At 32.6% G+C, this 22,129-nt stretch overlaps 6 protein-coding genes across 7 annotated transcripts in view; 4 read left to right on the top strand and 2 right to left on the bottom strand.

Annotated features, from left to right (window-relative positions):
• LOC119644594 (serine-rich adhesin for platelets) overlaps positions 1-3,941 on the bottom strand; it is a 62,170-nt gene extending 58,229 nt beyond the window's left edge. For both annotated transcript variants that reach the window (XM_038044196.1, XM_038044197.1), the window contains exon 1: positions 3,409-3,941. In XM_038044196.1, the coding sequence (XP_037900124.1) occupies positions 3,409-3,868 (460 nt within the window). In that variant the 5' untranslated portion in view covers positions 3,869-3,941. The remainder of the gene's footprint in view (positions 1-3,408) is intronic.
• A 3,474-nt stretch (positions 3,942-7,415) lies between these two features.
• On the top strand, positions 7,416-10,165 carry LOC119638653 (CDP-diacylglycerol--inositol 3-phosphatidyltransferase). The gene is made up of 5 exons (XM_038035563.1): positions 7,416-7,467; positions 7,793-7,927; positions 8,681-8,834; positions 8,908-9,068; positions 9,513-10,165. Exons 1-5 carry the CDS (start codon positions 7,416-7,418, stop codon positions 9,683-9,685), a joined length of 675 nt encoding a protein of 224 aa, XP_037891491.1. The 3' UTR covers positions 9,686-10,165.
• A 278-nt stretch (positions 10,166-10,443) lies between these two features.
• LOC119643367 (mitochondrial inner membrane protease subunit 1) lies at positions 10,444-11,303 on the top strand. Its single transcript, XM_038042722.1, has 2 exons — positions 10,444-10,704; positions 10,771-11,303. Exons 1-2 carry the CDS (start codon positions 10,609-10,611, stop codon positions 11,197-11,199), a joined length of 525 nt encoding a protein of 174 aa, XP_037898650.1. The 5' UTR covers positions 10,444-10,608; the 3' UTR covers positions 11,200-11,303.
• Positions 11,304-11,339: 36 nt separating this feature from the next.
• On the top strand, positions 11,340-14,232 carry LOC119643361 (T-complex protein 1 subunit zeta). The gene is made up of 2 exons (XM_038042711.1): positions 11,340-11,590; positions 12,687-14,232. The coding sequence occupies exons 1-2, from the start codon at positions 11,454-11,456 to the stop codon at positions 14,143-14,145; spliced, it is 1,596 nt and encodes a 531-aa protein (XP_037898639.1). The 5' UTR covers positions 11,340-11,453; the 3' UTR covers positions 14,146-14,232.
• Positions 14,233-14,527: 295 nt separating this feature from the next.
• LOC119641986 lies at positions 14,528-21,387 on the top strand. The gene is made up of 3 exons (XM_038040935.1): positions 14,528-14,680; positions 14,756-15,599; positions 21,096-21,387. The coding sequence occupies exons 1-3, from the start codon at positions 14,598-14,600 to the stop codon at positions 21,168-21,170; spliced, it is 1,002 nt and encodes a 333-aa protein (XP_037896863.1). The 5' UTR covers positions 14,528-14,597; the 3' UTR covers positions 21,171-21,387.
• Positions 15,656-17,783, bottom strand: LOC119641979 (large subunit GTPase 1 homolog). The gene is made up of 5 exons (XM_038040922.1): positions 17,660-17,783; positions 16,422-17,603; positions 16,204-16,357; positions 15,941-16,146; positions 15,656-15,874 (listed from the first exon to the last, which is right to left on the bottom strand). The coding sequence occupies exons 1-5, from the start codon at positions 17,756-17,758 to the stop codon at positions 15,656-15,658; spliced, it is 1,860 nt and encodes a 619-aa protein (XP_037896850.1). The 5' UTR covers positions 17,759-17,783.
• Positions 21,388-22,129: the final 742 nt, after the last annotated feature.

Below are 22,129 nucleotides of genomic sequence, written 5' to 3'. Positions count from 1 at the left end.
ATATATTTAACTGCGGCGAAGTGATGGCACACGTATTGTTGTAAACATACCAAAGGTAAGTTTTGTAAAACGAATGATTTCTGACGGGCCAGACGTCAGGGCAGAATTGAAGCTATGCTTGCGATCCGAAACCAACTGACCGATCGAGCGGTTAACGAGTAAAAAATGAAGTGAAAGGACGGGAAAACCGCATCGAACGATAATCTTCGATTACCGCATAGCTGTATATTTCGAATTTTTTCCGCCTCCGACCACATCGTGACAACAAGAAACATGAATTGGATGACTATAAAGATTTTTTGATTTCACTTTACCTTTTGACCACAGTATAGAGCACATCAGCGGTGGAGTTACCGGAGTAGCGGAAACGTCTTAGTTCTCTTTACACCTTAAGTGAAATAAACCAATTGCCCCGGAGACGATTTGAGATAATATATCTTTTTCAAAGATTACGAGAATCAAACTTTCTCATATCTACTGCTCCGAATGGATTTGTTAGACTTCTTGTGTTCACAAGTCATAAAGAAATAGTCATCGATTACCGGCGCCAATACACGAGTTAATTTACTCATATCAACTTTAATGGTCGTAGGGATAACTAAAGCACTGTAAATTGTCTATGATCCATTTGTATTTACCCATCTTTCTTCTCTCTGTCTATCCGTCTACTCAAATTACAATTACGATCTCAAAACAAATTCTTCCTCATATCCCTTCCTATCATTTTGCTTTAAAATTTACCGAAATCCGTTCACTCCTCAATTCAAAATTAATACAAAAAGACGGAGAGAGAACAATAATGCTTATACCCATCACAGAAGAGTGGGCGGATATAATCATGAAGAAGGAAGTTTCCGAAAGCAAGAGAGAGAGAGAGAGAGAGAGAGAGAGAGAGAGAGAGAGACAGAAATTTGAATTAACCCTGGCTTGTCTGTCCGTCAATCCGTACTAAATGGTCTGCCATCGATCGGCATCAAATTTGTCCAAACAAAAACTTGTTCAGCTCTTGCGCCCGGCGTTAATATTGAAAATATTAAATGAGCGGTCAATGTGCCTTCGCACGGTATTAAATAAACTAAGATCACCACCTTTTGTGATATCTACAGTGCACATGTACGAACTTACTTCCGTTTAGTGAATGTGGTCTTCAAACCCGGCTTTCAAATTCGAATTTGGCTCATTACACGAATAAGATCAAATATATGTATGGGCCACACGATTAATGCTACCAATTTAAAGGCTATTTACAACGTAAGCACATTACGTACGCGTTATACATGATAAATGTCCGCACGATTTGTACTGAGCGAATAGATATATATATCGTTGCCATCATCAAAGCAATTGCTTCAAATCATCAAACATAGATTTCTTTCTTATTGATTTACGTAATTACCTGTGGAGGGGTCATTTACTTTACATTGCTTTTAAAACGATATCATCCTCGATATTATCAGTGAGGTACAATGAGGACCAAATGTATACGCCTTTAAGAAGCACAACTTAATTAAAGCACAACAACAAATTCGCTAGCTGACTGAATATAAATTTTTTATTTAATTTTTTACTCGAAATAATTTTCTGTACGCTTCGTATCGGCAATAAATAATTTTTACAAAGAACTTGTTCGATCAAGGTAAATTTTCATTCAACAACTTTGAACGAAAACTAAAAATTGATAATGGCTATGATATGTATATAATATAATCAATTATTTTGAATTATGTTCTCTCCTTGTCATTCCACGCCAACGCCACCGTTAACCGAGAACTTGTCTCATTAGAAATTTTGCTCAATATGGTTAAAAATTTCATTGCTATTCGTTATCTTAATGTGGGGCAATGAATATTTATTGAAATAATAAATTAAAGAAGAAGTTCTCTCTCCGCTCCCCCCTCCTCATCGCTTCTATCGACTCTTTTACAGGTTTTTTCTTTTTTTATCATCAACTTTCTTGTCTTATCACAAAAAAAAAAAAAAAAAAAAAAAAACACTAATACACTTTTTACCTGTCGCTAATAATTGCAATATTTTTTATTCGCGTTTTCTGAGAACTTGTTCAAGATACAAGAAAGAGGACAGAACCGACACGATTTCTGTGATCTCGAGTCCCACCACCAGTCACAGCCAATAATTGGCGGATTATGCACCAGTGCGATTATGAAACAAAGAATCACAAAATTTAAAGTCAATGCATCCGAATTTCACATCGAACAAGGAAGGGAAAGCAATTTTTTATATAAATTTAAGGGGCGGGCCTTGCTTGGTTGACAGACGGCGCAATAAATATCTTGATATAATTTTAAATAAAAAAACAAGAAACCTCGATGGGATAATCTATAGAGGGCGATAGGCATGCCTTGCCGGAAGCAGCATCTCTCGAATATCTGTACATACACTTTCGTCTCGTCCCAGATGCTATATGCAATTGTTTTCTCCTTTTTTTCATAGTAACTAAGGCAAAACATGAACTTGGATCTATCCTACAGTTATCCAGGCAGGCTTAACGCTGTTTCGTAGCATTGTAACTTGTACGAAAAGTTAGGCTTAGAATACCAAATGAGAAATTCCATCTATCATAATATGTGTATGTTGCTCCATATGTTTAACATACATATGTGTGTGAGCCGAAAACCAGAAATTTTTGATGAATTTTTGCTACGCATTTATGAATTTGAATGAATTAAAGTCCTCTACGTCTGTTCGTCCGTCCATCTCTTCCTCCAATTGCCCAATCGTCTTCAAACGCATTTTTCATCGATCAAAAAGCATCTTGGAAAACAATTTCTCTTCATCTCCCATGACCATCCATTTACGAAAGGAAACTTTCTTCTACAAAATAATATTTTTAGAGGTTTTCAAAACGCAGGTTTACATAAAAAATGTTGCTTGTTGTTGAGATAAGAAGAAACACTAAATGCGCTTTATGGTTCCTTTTTTTTTGCTTTAAACATATGACATATGCGCAAAAAAAAAAAGACAATAGAGAGCGAAAGCAAAAAACAAAAACAAAGTTTTTCCTAAAAATTGCAAACATGGTTAAAAAGAGGTCATTGATTTTTTCATATATGAGTTTTTTACCCCCTCAAGAGAAAAAAAAAGTAAATAACTAAAAAAAAACAAGAAAAAATTGATTGCATTCACTTATGAACGGTGGTCAGCAAAGCCACCATATAGCAAGGCTACCAAGGCAAGATGAAGACAAATGTGTTATGTTTTAAGCCTATAACGTATAATGTTAAGCATTAGTAATATAGTCCACACTATGTGCATATATCTGAGCTATACATTTAGGTTAATGCATCTAACTAATGTTTTAAGATCAGATGTTGAATCTTGAACTATAAGTAGCTCCGAAGATTAACTACGGCCGGTTATCGAAATGCCGTTCCTTGCGGTTACACTTACCTGCGGAAGCAGAGAGATTGTTGCTTAAATTATTACTACTGCCGGCAAATGAACGCGATGATGAAAATATAGATGTGTTGAAACCGTCCGCAGCGACTGCACTAACCATGGAGTTAGCACCAATACCAGTACCGGTAGGCGAACAGGCATTCAATGTACGCACAACGTTTTGTTTACGCCTTTGTATAAGGTCACGTTTCCACTGCGGCATTTCTGGTAGAAACGAGGGTGAGATAGCACCGCTACCAGGGCTGCTACCACTAGGGCTTAATAAAGGTGAATTCATATTATGATGATGAGCGGAAACCGTGTGCACTTGTTCTATGTTCAATAATGTTGAAGGGCGTTCCGCATTCAATCGCTGACTCGTTGCCGTATTAGCACTGGTGACATTTTGAGGAGTTGCAACAGATTCACTAGCAAACTGTGATGTTTCAAATGGCATACGTGTAGCCGCCATTATTTTTAAATTAACAAAACAGATATTTTTTTTTTTTTTTATTAAAAACTTCACAATTTTTTTTTTTTTTTTTTAAGGTCAGTTCTAAGTATATTTCTTCTTTTTGTTATTCTATGAAAAAATAAAATTTTGGTAAATATATGAGATGTCACTTCTTTTTATTATAATTATTTCTACACTAAACCATATTCGACTGGACTTTATTTTAACCGTAGTAGTAATGCCGTCAGTTATTATATACGAATGTTTGAAAGTCGTTGTCCGCGGAGTACAAGTACCACAAAAATTAATTTCAAACACTCTTTTTCGTTCATATACATAGAAGAAATTTTTTGCACAAATATGCGAAGCAAAGAAAACCACACATGTAACGGTATGAGCTCTCAAATATTTTATGCTCTTTTCAGCTATTTTTACTATTCACTCTGAGCGCTTACCCCTCGCATATACTTTTAATTGTTGTTTATTGTTTATAAAATAAAAAAAGGTTCAAATATTTGCTCTTCTTTTAATTCTTTGTTATTATTTCTCCATTCGGTTAATTTGATTTGTAAGATTTTTCTAAACTATCCACAAACAGCCTTAGCACTGTTCGTTTGTATTGATTTTGCGTTTGGTTTTGATTGCAAACGCAAAAATTTTCTCTCTATTCTTTTTTCCTTTTTTCTACACAACACATTTCACTCATTCATTTGATGTTATATTTAATTTAATTCTTTACATCTGTATTCCTTTCTCTACTATTAATAAATCGATTGGTATTAAATGTTCTTTATTATTTATTTTTTTTTTAATTATTTGATACACGTTAATGCAATAAAAACCATTATTTATTTAAGTGTTGTGTAGTTTGTTTATTTCGCAAAAATAAAAAAAGGAACACGATATCCATAATTTCTTTTCTTATTCGAAATGTCTACTTACAAACAATCACTAACAGAGTAAATTTTTAATTTACCGTTAAACTGTATATGTAAACAAGAAATTTCTTAAAAACTGAGAACAATTAGTTGTGAGAGAAAGAATGTGATGAAGATTCGAGATTTTCTTAAATCATTTATTACAAAGAAAAGAAATATTCATATTGTAATTGAAAGAGATGTCGTTTAACAGAACATGTTAATGAGCAACAAACAAACAAATAAACAAGCAAGAACCAATGTAAAGCCTTTACAAACTAAGCTCAAATTTTTAATTTTGAAGAAACAATGTTCTTACAAATTGCTTTCTGAATTCTTTGAGTACAACAGCATGGCATGAAGTACCCAAATAGATGATGAAAGCTCCCTTAGAACAAAGTAAAGTCTGTCCACATAAACATACACTTTAAATGGACCTTATTCACTTGAGAACAAAAATTTTGGCTATATACACCACCGCAATCACACAATGTATAAACGGTGTCTAGGGCAAGTCTTATCGGTTAAAGCTTTCAAGAGGGTAACGAGAGAGAGAGATAGAGAAAGGCTTCTAAAAAATATTTGTAATCGGTAAATCTTAATAAAGATATATTAAATGTATACGGTTTGTGCTAAGGTTCAGCAGAGTTCAAATTTTGCGACTTTCAAGAATACCATCAACAAAAGCCAGATTAACTTGGGAATGGACGCAGATGCATATGAAATCATTTGTTTGTATTTGGTGTGTACACAATTTACTGGATAACGAGTTTGAATGGCGCTTATACGTTCCACAAATGAAAATTAATAAGAATAACGACATGCTGGGACGCTTCCGGGGTGGTAGGTAAGCCTCAATCCTTTAATTTCATGTGTATGCGTTCTTAATTTTCGATATGGGAAGCAGTTTAATTTTATGTGACATAGAGTTCAGAAAAATCTCATCAACTTCGTGAAAAACTTCTTTTTCATTTTATTCACATTTTTATTTTTTTGATACTACTGGTGTTTTACGAACAAATTTATTATCTTACGTTATTATCTTGCGATTTTTGTGAATACTGAAAAAAATTTTGAAAATTTTTATCGAAAATACAAAATATATTTTTGACAGATTTTTTAAAACTAAAACCTAAAATACTACGCTTAATCGAACACATAACGATTCGATAGATGTGTAAAGTATTTTTTCCATTTTTTGCGTATAAATAAAAAAAAAAATTTGAAAAAATCACGTCAAGTATTAACCCAAAGATTTGGCAACGCCACATATTATTGATTTTCTCTTCTCTTCCATTCTCGCCCCTAATTTTATTACAATCAGGGAATTGTTGTTGGGTTGAGAAGTAGAGAGCAGAAACCTGCACTAACACTTATGATTATGTATGCATTCGTTCACTTTTTGTTATCAGACAGAAAAAATGTGTGTACAACGAAAACAATGTTATAAACAAATAGGTTTGCAAAACGGAAAACGTTGAAGTGGAGCAAGAATTTCTGCCACAGTAAAAAGAAATGGAACAAAAGCATTTTTATTAATAATTTTCATTCAGAAAGAAGACAATGTAAAGATTTATAACTAAAACAAAACAGCCAAATTGGGGGTGGCAAAAAGACGGCAACACAAACATATCAACAAAGCGTCATTTTTCAGACTAGTAAACAAAAAAACAGAAAAAAAAAACGATCCAGACGTATACAATGGAATACAAGAAAAACATTTATGCTGTTGTAATGAAATATTCAAACATTTTTGTATTGAACTCGAGACACATGGAACGACTTTTTACTTTTAATTTCTCTGTGCATAATATTTGCTTTGACAAGAACTTCTCTCGTCGTTAAGTTACCGCTAATTAGAATTTTTTTTACTATTTTCCATTTAAGAATTTTTATTTGTTATTTAATATCAAGTTTTTTTTTTGCTTTTTTTTTAAGACTTTTTCAATTTTTTTCTTTTACACCAGCTCTAAACAACTAAAACTCCGTAGAAGGATTTTTTATGAAAAATTATTTTTCTGTGTTTACAGGAAAAATACATTTTCCACTTGGCTTGCTTTGAATTCTTAACTAGTTAAGTGCTGCCATCATTCACAATTTTACCCATGTTTGGGATTTTAAAAATGGCGTGTTGATGGCACAAGCCATATACATATTTTCTTTTTATTTGTTCGGAAATCTTCTTTACAACGTACTTTTTACCCATTTTTCCTTATTACTTATTTATTAGTTAATTCCTTAAGCTCTACTGCTTCTTTATTAGAATATTTCAAGAAGATTTTTATATATTAAAAAAATCAACATATTCAATATTTATTCCTAAATATGTATTTGCGTTTTTTCTCGTCAACTCCTATTAAGAGTATCATATGAACAAGGAAAGGATCGAATATCAAAGCACGGTTACCCTAATTGTCTCTCATTGCAGGTTCTCTACAACATATTATGCGTATTGTAGGAGGAGAATTACGTACATAGGATTTTTTTTTAATTTAAAAATAAAATATAGAAAACTAAAGTACAAATTCATTACAAAATCTGCTACAAAGTGAATTGCATTGAAATTAATAAAATTTATTGAAATTGTCGTGGAAAATAAAACTCTTCTAACAGTAACCGGCTTTCGTGAAAGTAATAAGAAGCAAAAAATGGCCATACCTGAGCATGATAATATATTTCTCTTTGTACCAAATTTAATTGGTGAGTAATTAAATAAAGATTTGCTTCACAGCCTTTGATATAAATCAATAATTTACGGATGATTATGGTATATATATATACATATATATATATATATATATATATATATATATATATACACATATAAAATATAAAAACAATTTTTTAAAATTTTTGTTACAATTCAATAGTAATTTCAAAACGTATTGGCACAACCTTGAAAGTAGTTTTAATTTAATTAAAGTTTTTCTACATATATGCATATATGCAAGTACGCATATGAGCAAGAAAACCATCCCAATTGATTTTTAATTGAATTGCCTCAAGACGTTATTTTATTCTTTAGGTTATGCGCGTATTGTTTTGGCTTTAATAGCATTTTGGTTTATGTCCACCAATTATGTGATCTCGGGTTGGTGTTATGCAACTAGCGCTCTACTGGATGCCGTGGACGGACATGCGGCGCGCACCTTCAATCAAAGTATGTTAACAAAATTATTGCATTTTCTTAAATCCTTCCTTTAATTGATTATATTAACGTTTTTGCCTTTAAGCAAAAACATTTTTTACATGTTTCATTGCTAACATCACTAAATATTTTTTACGTTAGAACATATGCATTCAATCATTCCAAGAATTCTTCATTTCCATATATATTGGTCGTTTGTTTACATGATTTTTAACAAACATACGCCCTCTCTTTCGTTCTCTCAGAATCAAACAAGTGTATCTTTTATTACAGGGTGCTATCTCCATTTATATTGCACATTGATATTATTATCAAAGATATCAAAGATCTATTTAGTCGGTCTGATTGACTTATTATTATCTTTGTTATGCCTTATCAATTATTATTAATTGTTCAATCATTTAATGAACGAGAGCATAGAGTTGATTAGTGTTACTTCATTTGGAAGTCACGTGCCATCAGAAATTTTGTTAAGAGTTTTAATGAAAGTGCAATTGAACTATAAAATGGATTATTATTAAATGAAACCAAAACATATAATAAACTCTTCTCTATTTAGACGGTTTTTTTCTGTAGCAAGCAAGTGGTGAATATAATTATGTCACATGCACAATACTTGTAAATTAAAAATTTCTCATGAGATAAAAAAAACAAGCAGAACGTGATTTTTTCTCTTTCTTACCGTATTCATTTTTCAAACAATCTTAATATATATTTTATTCGAAATAAAATTTATGTCTTCATTTGTTTCTTTTCATTCGTTAGGTACTCGTTTCGGGGCCATGTTAGATCAGTTAACCGATCGTTGCGGCACTATGGGTCTCTTGGTGACTCTTAGTTACTTTTATCCTAAATATATGTTCTGGTTTCAACTTTCAATGGCGATTGATGTAGCGTGCCATTGGCTTTACATGCAAACGTGAGTAATGTAATAATTAAATCCAACATATAACTTGTATAAAAAATTATTCTCTCGTTTCTTTTCTTTTTAGGAGCGTAGTGGTGGGTAAAAGTTCCCACAAGGCCACTGACCTTAATGAAAACATTGTTATGCGAATATATTATCAAAAAGATGTTTTAACATTTATGTGCTGTGTGAATGAAATGTTTTATATATGCTTGTATTTACTGCACTTTACTACAGGGCCACTAAGTAAGTATTTGGTTTGGCTTCATACTCACCATCAGAGTTTAGGTTTATGCGCACTTTCATTTGAAACATTTAGAAATACGCGTCAGAAACCGGATAAAGCATACATTTCCTTAATTAACTTACGATTCAGAGTGAACTCAATCCTGTCAGTTTGTCCGCCTATCGCCTAGTTCTGAAACGTTACTTATCGAAAAGTTGAAAATTTAGAAAGCTGAAACTTGGCACATATGTCCTTTGTTGATGGTCACACATGGGTCGCTAGCAAAAGAAAAGATGCCCACTATTTTTCATTTGACAGTTGTAGGCCCCGAGGGATGGAGCAATGCCATCACGTCTAATAAAATAAATTTTAATATATTGGGTTGAGATGTGTGCTAACGCGAACATATTCTTCTTTGAACTTGGATTTCCCAAAAATATCTTAATTTTCTGTAATATTTATAGTTTTGGGTTTTTCGGTGTTTAAACTGTTGGCGTATCTTACTGCCCCGTTCGCTTTGTTGAAATCTTTAATAAGTTGTGTCCATGCTTATGTGGCCAGTCAGGACTTGGCGGCGGTGGACAAGCGTGAACGCCAGGAGAAACGAGCCAAAGAAGCCAGTAAGCGTTCAGAGTGAACAACAACACATATACAAATTAATATATACCTTAAGAAAAATATGAAAAAATTCCACTCATGTATTTTAAGTAAATTTTTGATTTTTTAGATGTCTATGGTAGAATGTTGTATAACTGTAATGTGTTATATTTATTGTGCTTTTTCCACAACTTTTTTTTTTGTTTTAATTTAACATTACTTTTATTTTATTATTATTGTTTTTGAATTTATTTTATACATAATTCTTAAGTTATTTAAAGTTATAATTTCTAAGCGAACAATGTTTTAAAAGAAAAGATTATGTATCGTATAAGGAAACTGTTATATGCAATAAGTTTTTAAACTTAACAAAAGTATTGTGTTACATGAAAAGAAGGTATGTTGTAATTTGTTTAATATTACGCAGTTTAAATGTACTACCAACATACAAGATCTAATATGTATTGGATATGAATGTATAAAATTATAAATAAATGTTTAAATTGCTAAAGAACTAAAATAGACTTTAAATAAATTTCTTCTTTCCCGGTCAAAGTAGCGGCTTTTTCCTTACGCTTTCTAATTATGTTCAAGTCGGAATTTTAATTATGGAGTAAAGTATCGGTCAAAACATTGAATTTTATCTACTTGTAAACTTTTTAAACTGCCTAACATAATTTATCTAAATTTTTTTTACGCACTAAAAATTGTAGCAAAACACTGCTTTTTTTGACAAATACTAAACTGAAATACTGAAATATTTACAGCTGACAGCTTCATAAAACAACAACTCAAACACACGGCATCAGCTCTGTTGTTGACTCGCTGAATATGCAAGAAGAAGCAGAAAAATAAGCAAATTGCTCATAAAAACATATATTTTTTTCTTAAAAATTTATTATTTTCTTTTTACGAAATTGCTTTGTATTTGCTTGTTAATGTGACCGAAGGAATATATCAAAAATGATGTTTTCCTACATTAAAGATTTACTAAAGTATAGCGTGCAATATGCTTGTATAACGCATTGTTTCTTCGAATACGTTGGTGATTTTGTGGTGGTAGGTGGAATCTTGCAGATTTTAACGTTTAATATATCTGCTCACTGATAATTTTTATTCCAATAGTGTAGTGGACCGAGTATGGAGCCAACATTGTATTCGAATAATATTCTGCTAACCGAACGTATCTCCACACGCTTCCATAAACCAAAACGTGGAGATGTGATTATAGCCATTTCACCCACCAATGCTGATCAGTATATTTGCAAACGTATCGTTGGCGTGCCAGGAGATAAAATTTGCGTGGATAAACCATTCGAGATTAGTCGAACAAATCAAAACGATAATAAAATTTCTAATGACTCGATTGTAAAATCGAAAAGCACCGTTCACAAAATTATTGAAGACATTGTGCCCAGAGGTTATGTTTGGATTGAAGGCGATAATAGGCAAAATAGTTCCGATTCTAGATACTATGGACCCATCCCGTTGGGCTTAATAAAAAGTCGAGCAATTTGTAGAATATGGCCCCTAAATGATATAAAAATATTATGAGAGTAGCAAATACTACAACAATCCAAAGGTATAAAAATACAACTCTGTATTCTTTTGGTTTCTCAAAATTGAATATGAATAATGAATAAAAAGCACTGAACATACTTTACTTCAGTTTTTTAAGAGGCAACACGCGTTTTAGTTTCTTCGCATCATTTAACCAGTAATAAGAAAGAGTCCAGAATTTTCCCTAAATTCGATATTAACTAGTTTGAGGAATTCTTTAATATTCATTAGAAAAAAAAGAAGAAATAATGGCTTCTATAAGTTTGTTAAATCCTAAAGCAGAATTTGCTCGCGCCGCTCAGGCGTTGGCTATTAACATCTCGGCAGCTAAAGGCTTGCAAGATGTAATGCGCACCAATTTGGGTCCCAAAGGAACTATGAAAATGTAAGTTTTTCTAACCAATTTTAAAAGAGGTCGTAAAATTTCTTTATTATAATGTGCAAAAGTGGTATCTGTCCAAATTTTAGACCATCTGTTAATGTCTCGAAAATAATTGTCGGCATTTATCGTGAAAAGTGAGGTTAAGTTACACATATGTGTCATCTAATAGATGTCCGTAAGCAAAAGAGTTTAATAAATATAAGTCAGAATTGCATATTAATTTCTATTAATTTATTTCGTAACATCTGTTTTTATTTTATAAATTGTTCCTACGTTAAGAAAACTTTTGAAATCATACTCCATTTAAAGAAGTTGCAAATAGAATTGAATATTTTTTTTTTTTTTTTTTTGGTACGTATCGTTTAAAAAGGGGCAACTCAATTTTGTTAACAAATCGTAGTCATATCTCTATTACGAGTATGGTTAACAATTTTCTTGCTTGTACTCTGTTGTATCCAAACATAAACTTCAAAATATGTTTCATTTTTGCCAGTAAACTCTAATCCCAACAAATACAGTTTGCAGCACTTTTTGGTATCCGTATCTGCAAATATTAAGAGCTTTTGCGTCTATTTGCGAGAAAGAGGCTGCACATAAGTACGACATGCACCTCTTTCGGCGGCTTGCTTTCTGTTTGCAAACGGACACTTCTCATAATTGTCTTATTCAAATTGCGCAAAAGTATTTGGAATTTATTGTTACTATGTTTTGGATATGGCGATATATATTAGCAAACTTTGGTGTAAAAAACAATTACCAAAATGAAAAAAGCTATGTTTCAACGGCAGTAAGACAGCAGTAAAATAGGTTTAAACAATGCATGAATTTCTCTAAGCGCATGTAGCCTGTAGGTTGTTTATAACTCTGAACAATTTATTATAAAGATTGCGCTATAAAAACGGTCGAGTAAATCTGCAAATGGTTATTAGGTAATAATCATTATTTTTATGAGTAACCTACATTTACTTTAGGATCATTTTATCATTCTATTTCCTTTTGACGTTGTCGAACTTTATAAACAATTTATTTATCTTAGGGTAAAAGTAATGCAAGTAAGATACTTCCGTTTTAATAAAAGTGCGATTTTTCTTATAACTAGGTTGGTTTCTGGTGCTGGCGACATCAAAATCACTAAGGATGGCAATGTTCTTTTGCACGAAATGCAAATACAGCATCCTACTGCGTCTATGATTGCTCGTGCTAGCACAGCTCAGGATGATTGCACTGGCGATGGGACAACTTCTACGGTGTTGTTAATTGGTGAATTACTTAAACAGGCTGATATATTCCTGGCTGAGGGCCTACATCCCCGTTTAATTACGGAGGGTTTTGAAAAGGCATGTCGCAAAGCTTTGAAAGTGCTAGACGACATGAAAGAGGGAGAAATTACTAAAAAAAATTTGGCCGAATGCGCCAATACCAGTTTAAAAACTAAAGTACATCCTGCTTTGGCTGATCTTTTAACCGACGTATGTGTAAATGCTGTTTACGCTATACGTACTGATGAGAATAAACAGATCGATCTACACATGGTGGAGATTATGCACATGCAGCATAAAACAGCTGCGGATACCACTTTAGTGCGTGGTCTGGTTATGGATCATGGTACGCGTCATCCGGATATGCCTCGACGTGTAGAAAATGCCTATATTCTGACGTGCAATGTGTCTTTGGAATATGAAAAATCAGAAGTCAATTCCGGCTTCTTTTATAAAACGGCCGAAGAACGTGAAAAATTTGTTATGGCTGAACGCGACTTTATCGATCAACGTGTTAAGAAGATTATAGCTTTGAAACGTCAGCTGTGTGATGGTACCGATAAGTCGTTCGTAGTTATTAATCAAAAAGGTATCGATCCCATGTCCTTGGATGCGTTAGCCAAGGAAGGCATTATGGCTCTAAGGCGTGCAAAACGTCGTAACATGGAGCGTTTAGCGTTGGCCTGCGGTGGTACTGCAATGAATTCGTTTGATGGCCTAGACGAATCGCATTTGGGTTATGCAGGTCTGGTCTACGAACATGTTTTAGGCGAGAATAAGTATACTTTCGTAGAGAATTGCAAAAATCCTCATTCGGTTACCATATTAGTAAAGGGACCCAACAAGCACACCATTATTCAGATAAAGGATGCAATACGCGATGGCTTACGTGCAATTAACAATGCCATAACAGATAAATGCTTGATTCCCGGTGCCGGCGCTTTTGAAGTGCGAGCTCACAATGAACTTATGAAATATAAGGACACAGTTAAGGGTAAAGTTCGTCTGGGCATACAAGCCTTTGCTGAGGCATTGCTGATTATACCAAAAAGTTTAGCCATAAACAGCGGTTATGATGCTCAGGATACTATTGTAAAGTTAACTGAAGAGGATCGCCTTAGTAGCGAAGCTGTTGGTTTAGATTTAGCTACTGGAGAACCTATGAAACCTGACGATTTAGGTGTTTACGATAACTATAATGTAAAGAAGCAAATTTTGAATTCCTGTTCGGTCATTGCTAGTAATCTATTGCTAGTTGATGAGGTCATGCGGGCTGGCATGACCAACTTGAAAGGTTAAGACGCGATACCAATACATTCATTGTCGGTATAAAGAACCCTACATTTCATTTATTTTACTCAAGCGATTTTTCTTATTTGTATTATTTTTTAAATGCATTAACTTACTTGCTAAATTTTAATAATTTCATCTTATATAAATAAACACATAAAATAACGTCTTCTTTGATTGGGTTTGGTCGAGAAATTTGCAAATGTTCGTTTTTATTGTTTTCGATGAATTAGCTGTGAATGCAATCGCCAAGAAGAAGAAGACTATATAGTTTGGTTTTTGTTTACATTGTGAAGAGGATTTTGTGATTGAATGAGTTTTTGTGTACATTGTAAACTGTCCGTAACACTTTAATTATCATTTCTGACACCCTATACTATACCTACTAAACATCTGTTTAGAATGGTATAATGACTATTAACTGCTGATAACATTTGTGTTACAAAGTTCCTTCAAACATCATGGACAGTTATCCGAGAAATCTTGTAGATCAGTATTTGAAGACGTGCAATAAGTTAAAGAAAGTGGAGAAAGCTTTAATCAAGTGAGTAATTTTTCTGATGCTAAAACAAGAAAATGAGAAGATTTCATATTCACTGTTTTCGGTTACACAAAATAGGCGTTTCGGACCCAACGTTTCGGAAGTGCTAGATGATTTCGCACGTTTAGCAGTAAAATTTGAGGAAGCAGCTATTTATCAGTATGCTGCAATGTGCCAGTTGGGTGTGGGTAAATGTGAAGCTCACATTAACAACGCTACGGGCGAGTGCCAGGCTTTGTTGAGGGCAGCTCGATTATTTCTAAGAATTCATCAAGATAAGGAAGATTTGCTATTTAAATGTAATTTCTACGAATATCGTGAGGCTGCCTTGCATTGCTATTCACAGGCAGTGGAAAAATGTCCGGATGATAGTGTTATGAAGGCGGCTATAATACGTGAAATGATTCCTCTACAGCCACATTACGAGGGCACTAGTTCTTTCAGTTCGCCTGTGCATCGGATCTATGAACTGGAGCTGTCTGCTCAAAATTGTTTGCATCAGGAAGACTTTCTAAAAGCACTTCAACAATTGGATGACATTGTCGATAATATTTATGAGCGTAAGAAACAAAGTTTGTATAAAGATCTGCTAGGGAGAATAGAAATACTCAGAGTCTTATTACTGGTAAATCTGACCTTGCCGCCATCGAGACAAACGCCAGCTCATATTAAACTAATTGAATACTATATACAGATGGCCGAGTTTCATAGCAGTGAAGAGTTGGCTTCTGGGGGAAATAACGGTGCTTGGCAGCCCGGGCAGTTTTTACCTATGATCCAGAAACACTCTCTGGCCCAAATAGTCTTAGCCTGGCACCTAGAAAACAGACAAGACTTGAGAATGTATTTACGAGACTTTCGTCACGAATATGTTTCATTAAACGAATCTCAAAAATTTTTAATAAATTTTATTATCGCTAAAGTAAGTAAAAAGTGTTAAAACATCAAAAGAACAAAATTATTCAAAACTCATTTTTTTTAATGTTGGTCCAAGTAATTAAATTTTTTACGTAGCTTTTCACGTTTTTCCTTTTTAACACCGCGCCAAGGTTTTGATGATACTTCTCCAGTCGCCACAGCGCCGTCCTTTGTCACGCGTACATGAGGAAAATTGGTGCGCCCTTTAATATGCGCAACGCCCACTGGCTTATCAAAAAATTGTTTATCCAATTCCTTACTGGAAACTAGTTTAGTAACCTTAAGGAAACAAAAGAGAAGGAAATGAAAAACTTCAACAAATCTGGATAGTTAGGTTCAAAATACCCTCATAGCCCGTTGTTGTCGATGCGGGAGATTCTCTTCTGCGATTGCCTTACGTACTTTATTTGGAAATGTATGATATATGCTTTGTTCTAACGTGGGAGGAGCTATGCAATAGAGTAGACGACCGTTAACATAATCTTTCAGAACGTAACGAGCAGATCGGGCTTGGTCGGGTTGGCCATTGGAAGTCATAAAACCCCTATTATCTATTGGAGAAGTCAAATTTTTATTTAATATTATTTTCAGAAAATTGCGAAACTTACATCCGTAGGCTAGTAGAAGCTCCTCAGAATGCGGCGATCTCTGTGGGTCCTCTCCCTCCATAGGTTTGGCTATAACAATGCCATACGTATCTTCCAATACGTGACGAGGTATACGCGAGCAAAGCAGGTTTACTGCGGGCACATGATCGCGCATCTAAACTATTTTATTTTAATCAAAAATTTGTTTCTTTCAAATTCTAAATTCTTTTAGTTCATACCTGATCAATAGGTAAAATTCCATTCAATATCATATCCGCCTTGGTTAATACAAAACTGGGCATTACTAGGCCAGGACAGTCGCATAGTAATAGATCCTTTTCTAAATATAAAGTCTGGAAATGCTTGGTCTTTCCAGGCGTAGCCGACACTGAAACCTTTTTTTCGGTCATTAAAGCATTAATTGTGCTGCTCTTTCCCACATTCGGATAGCCCACTAACCCTATTGTAGTAATATTTTTTGTGTAGGTTGTCCCTTGGTAAATAGTTTTAAAAAAACTTATCAATTCCTTACGACTCAATAAGTTTGAGTTATTATTAAATTCTTTGGGGAAAGCAATTTTTTTTTCGATAATTTGTAGTTCTTCCTCTAATTTATTTAAAGTTTGATTGATTTCCTCGGCAGATGTTTTTAATTTTTCTAAACTATATAAGTTTCCTTTGCCGTCTTGCGAATCTCCGCGCTCTTCAATTATATCCATGCCCTTCTTACTGATTTTGAGCTTTTCTTTTTTTAGCTGTCCTTCCTGTTCCTTAAGTTCTTTATCAGCTAAGGTAGCTGAGAAAAAAGCCGTACGTATACCTTCTTCTTGAAAGTATTCGGCCCAGTGTTGTCTTTGATTTTCGGTAAGTAAATCAGATTTATTTACCAAAATCATATTAATTTTGTGTGGGTTAACTTCTTTAACGTATTTCTCTAAATCTTCACTCCTGAATAATAAGGGATTTCTGGCATCGACTATTTGTACCACAACATCTGAACGTTCAATTACACGCCATAATTGACGCCAAAACTCCAAATTTTTTTCGTATGGAGTTAAAATTAATTTTTCATCTTGTTCTTGCAATAAAGACAAGTTACGTCGCCAGTCAAGGAAGTTGTCTCTTTCTAATTGTTGTAATAATTCAGCAGTAGTTTCTGTTGACCATTTAGGTCTACGTGGGATTTTCAATAAATTCTTGCACGCCTTTTGCTTATCCTCAATTTGTTTTTGCTGTGTGAGTGTTAACAAACCCACTCTTTGCTTAGGATTTATGAAAGTTATATTTAATTTTTCAGCTTGAAACTCTGTTCCTGCCAATTCGGCGGTTCTCAGAAATTCTTGAAAGGAAGACTCTTCGGTAATTGAATTCAAATTAAGACGGCCCCAATCATACCCATCTTCAATTTCGGTAGTATGTAACTGAAAGGAATTCCGTATAAATATTGCATATTAAATTTTCATCTCATTTCTTATACCATGGAATCGTTATCCACTTTTTTCCTTTGAGTATGGCCAAAGCGACTTTTAATTAGCTCTCGCCCTAAACTATTACTTGCTTTATGCTTCTTATTCATTTTTTATCACTTTTAAATAATTTCACAAATAATTTAACACGTGCTACTCATATGCTAACAAATCTAAACAAAGATTTTGTTGCTTTTTAAAGGTATCATTTACGATTAATCGTAATTTCGTTTTAAAACAGAGTTGTTTTACAAATGATAGCAAATTGTAAAATAGTAGTATCAGCAGAACTAAGTAACGTAACATTGTTAAGTGAATTCATTTAGTAATTTTTCAAGGATTTAATTATAAATAAGTAATAGTATAGAGTATGAGATTAGAGTTGTTCCAATTTTTTGCGTCGCTAGAGCACATATATTTATTGAATTAAAAGCATTTTTTAAAACTATATTGTCACTCTCCGTCATTGTCACAGGACTCCGCGCCTAATACATTTTAATTATTTTTTCGATAAAATGCCAAGAATTATACCTCTTTTTCTTTAATACTTTCATATATTGTGTGTACAGTTATGTACATGAAGGGGAATCCAAAAGATAGAGCGATTCAATTTAATTTTTATCCCATCTATCTTGAACAAAATAGTACGTGAACATGGAGAAAGAAATATCGTTTTAGGTAATAATACTGAATCGGTGTAATGAAAGGTCTATCTTAAGTCAGTTTGTGAACAATAAGCAAAAAAGGAAGCTGAAAAGGTGTTCTCAGTTTATGTTGTATTGTAGGCGTGTCCTTTTATTGATTTGGCTCATTTTCAATGGCAACGTGCGCACGAGACTTCCCAATGCCTAGACCGTTTCAAAAGTTTCTACTTGTCAAGAGGATATATTGTAGTGTGATCGCATACCGTCGTATGCATCCACTTTGAAGTGCGACAGAATTATGCTGAATTTGCATAATTCTGTAACAAAAAAAAAGTAAAACAAAAATTTTGTCGCACTTCACGTACGAAATGCAATACGATGCCAGGCGCCCCAATTAAAATAAGTGCTTACATTAGCATTAACCCACCTGTAGATTTAAGTATAAATAAGGCAGATCAAGAAATAAAGAATTAATTGTTTTTGACAGCAATTCAACATAGCGTATTAACTCGCTGTTTTATTAAAGCCGTTGAATCCGCCTACGTTTTTATTAGGGACCGTCTCTTTGGCACTGAATGAGACGGCTAGACTTGGCGTACTGAAGCCGAGCAGCTTAGGGCTAAACTGCGGTACACTTAATATAAACTAAACTTCATTTATATTACACCGTACCACAAACCCTTTACAATATACACTCGATGATGCTGTAAACATTTTGACAAAGTTTGGTTAAAATTTCACCATGGGATTTTGCAAGCAAGTAACTTTCTCTCACAATGGTAAACAGTGTACGTTTTGGAGAATACTTCTGCAACGTGCTTCCTTTACATTTAGGATGCTTTTAGACATCTGTGATAAAGTTATACTTTTTATTATCACTATATTTTCGTTCTTCGCAATGAAAAAAAAAAAATTGAACTTTAGCAAGATAGGCTATCGGTTCTATTTTAGAAAAGATATTCGAGTCTAATAATTTTAATAAATTGATATTGGGTTCTATTCCTAGAATTAAAAATTTCGAATGCGACTTTTCGAATAAGGAAAAAGTCTAAGCAGAAGATTTCTGAAGGATGCATTGATATGTTGCATTGCATGGTTAAGGCAAATATTAGCAAATATTTTAATTTTGATTTTGCTAATATTAATTGAATATAATGGAAGAATAGAAGAGGATAGTTAACAGAGGAGTAGTGCTGATGATACCACAGTACAGTAGATTCGCTTTTATAGTTTTCAATTTGATTTTGTTTCCAATGTATTTTTGAACATTAAACAATTCCATAGTTCCGAGGTGCAGAAGGAAGTGACTTCAACGTTCGATCAGCGTGTACATTTCATTTAGTTTCTTCATCTCTTGAGCGAGTAAGTTGACATTAGAAGAAGATTCGGTTCAAAGGAAACAAATTTCTTGCTTTGGTTTGCTTGTCAACGTATTCAGCCTATTTTAGATTGGAAACCTAATAGGAAATATGTCCGTTCAAGTATTAGGTTCGTAACCGAACAAACGAACATACATGCTTAAATCTATTTCAAACTCAATACTATATGAGTTTTGCCGTGAGTAATACTGTCAGCAGTATCCATCAATTTGAACACATCCTATCAGAAAATATCGAAAAATCGGCTCACCGTAAACCAACGTTTTGCTAGTCTATTATTAACCTTAGCCTAGCTTTGTAAAGCTTTAGGCTGTGTAAGGTTAGGCGAAAGGATTGCTTGATGTTTCTAAGATAGATTGTATGTTTGCAGTACGAGTAATTTCTTTTTCAGTCATTTATCTTACCTTTTTTGTGATTGAAAAAAAAAAAAGGATAAAGAAAAATTCAAATAAGTTTTTTATAAATTATATGTTTTTTTTTTTTTTTTAATATATAATTTTTATTTAATTATTTTCAAATACGTCTTTTTTTGTTTTTAATTTTTGATTTTTGATTTTTGAATTTTCATTTCTCCTACAAAATAAGAAAAAAAAATAAATATATATATATATATATATATATATATATATATGTATAAATAAGTTACTTATTTATGTGATATAAAGTTTACACACGTTGCATGTGTATATGTGTTTATATAGGTATGTACGTAGGTATGTGTGTATACATTTTCGTTTTTATGACTACTTTTATTATAAATAATTAGTCTTTCTATCGAGACGATTAAACATTTAATATCGTTTTTCTTAAATTACTTATTTAGTTGTTTTTGTTGTTGCTGTATGTTTGCTTCTTTTTTTTAAGTTTAATACAAGTATATATAATGGTAATAAGAATAATAATAATAATTATATAATTGTTAGAAAGAAATAAAGAAATATTTAAGTGTTATAATGTTCTGCTATGTCTCGTGGAGGAGAAAGACATTTTATTTATTTTTAAATATAAATAAGAGAAAAATTAAGTAAATTAATAATAAGTTTTTTTTTAAATTTATTTATTTATTTTTTTTTTTTCAAACGTACAAAAGATATTGTAAGAATATCTTATAGTGAGATTTCCGGTTTTCTTTATTCGTTTTTTTCTTTTTTATTTTCTTTATTTTTTTTTTTATTTTTAAATTTAATTTTTTTTTTTGTTTTTTTTTTTTTTGTTCTTTATTCACTTTTCAATTCTGTTTCGTTTTGTGATTTTAAAGACCCGGTTTATATGTATATATATTTATATAATGTACGGAGTTTTTCTTTCCTTTCTATCTTTTCTTTAACAAATTATTGTAAATTAATAGGAATCATTAATAGTTGTTAAGGTGTTTCTTATCTTTCATTTATTTATTTATTAATTATTTTTTTCCTTTCTTTCAGGTGAAAAAGTGGAAATTAATCATTGAAAATAAGGAGGAAAGATGCAAAGTGGTGTTTCATTTTAAAGTTCAATGATGCGAAAGAATGAATTGATGCATCAGCATTTTATGTATATATATTTTGGAGAGGACGTAAATTCATTTCATTTATTCTCACATTGTTAACGTTGTTAAGAAAATACTTTACAACTTTAACGACTTAATCCAGCCGCTGGTGTGAATTTTACGTATTCGGGCCGCATGAGTCGACGAATTTTTTCATTTATAAAAATACTATCGTGACACACGTACATTATTACACGTACTCATATTAGTATCGTTCAGTACAATGTTTAGATTAAGATTTCTGCTTAAGGTTGACACAGTTATCGAGACAAGTAATTTAATATTTTTTTCTTGGATCTTTAATTTACCACGTCCCACATTTACGTTAATAGATTTTCGGATGAGACAGCTTGAAGATCTCATTTTTCTTTGAGTGAAAAACCTCAGCATGGTTGCGTCATTATTAATCGGATATTCGTGTAGTCTTAAGTGTACAGAGTTTTTATATGTAACAAAGGCAATGATAAAACGAGAATAATGTCCATCCATTTCTCTCTTTCATTTAGCTACTTTGCTTAGTTGGTTGAGATGTCAAATACGATCAAACACTTTTTACACGGCTTAGTGCATGTTATAAATATAAAGGTACTCGTCCTCTATTGCTTTGTGAAGGCTGATGCAAAAAGCTCTTTTTTATTATTGAAAGGCCCGTAAATCTTAAGTTTACTTTAAATTTAATTATTATTATTATTTTTTTTTTCGTTTGTTCCTTTTCATTACTTTTGTTTTAGTGTCAGTTTATAATGCTCTTAAATGTTTATATAAATTTTGTGTATACAAAAATTGTCCAAAAATTTAAAAAAAAACATTTTCTTTTGCTTCGCTTTTTTCGTTTTCAATATGAGTTTATTTCATTGTCCATATTATATATCTATATATATATATCATATACATCATATATATTATATATATATATATATATATATATAT

Source organism: Glossina fuscipes, unplaced genomic scaffold (genome assembly GCF_014805625.2).
Source record: "Glossina fuscipes isolate IAEA_lab_2018 unplaced genomic scaffold, Yale_Gfus_2 0, whole genome shotgun sequence".
Classification (NCBI taxonomy): Eukaryota; Metazoa; Arthropoda; class Insecta; order Diptera; family Glossinidae; genus Glossina; species Glossina fuscipes.
Note: the sequence above shows the minus strand (reverse complement) of the source record. Positions and strands in the feature narration are given on the sequence as shown.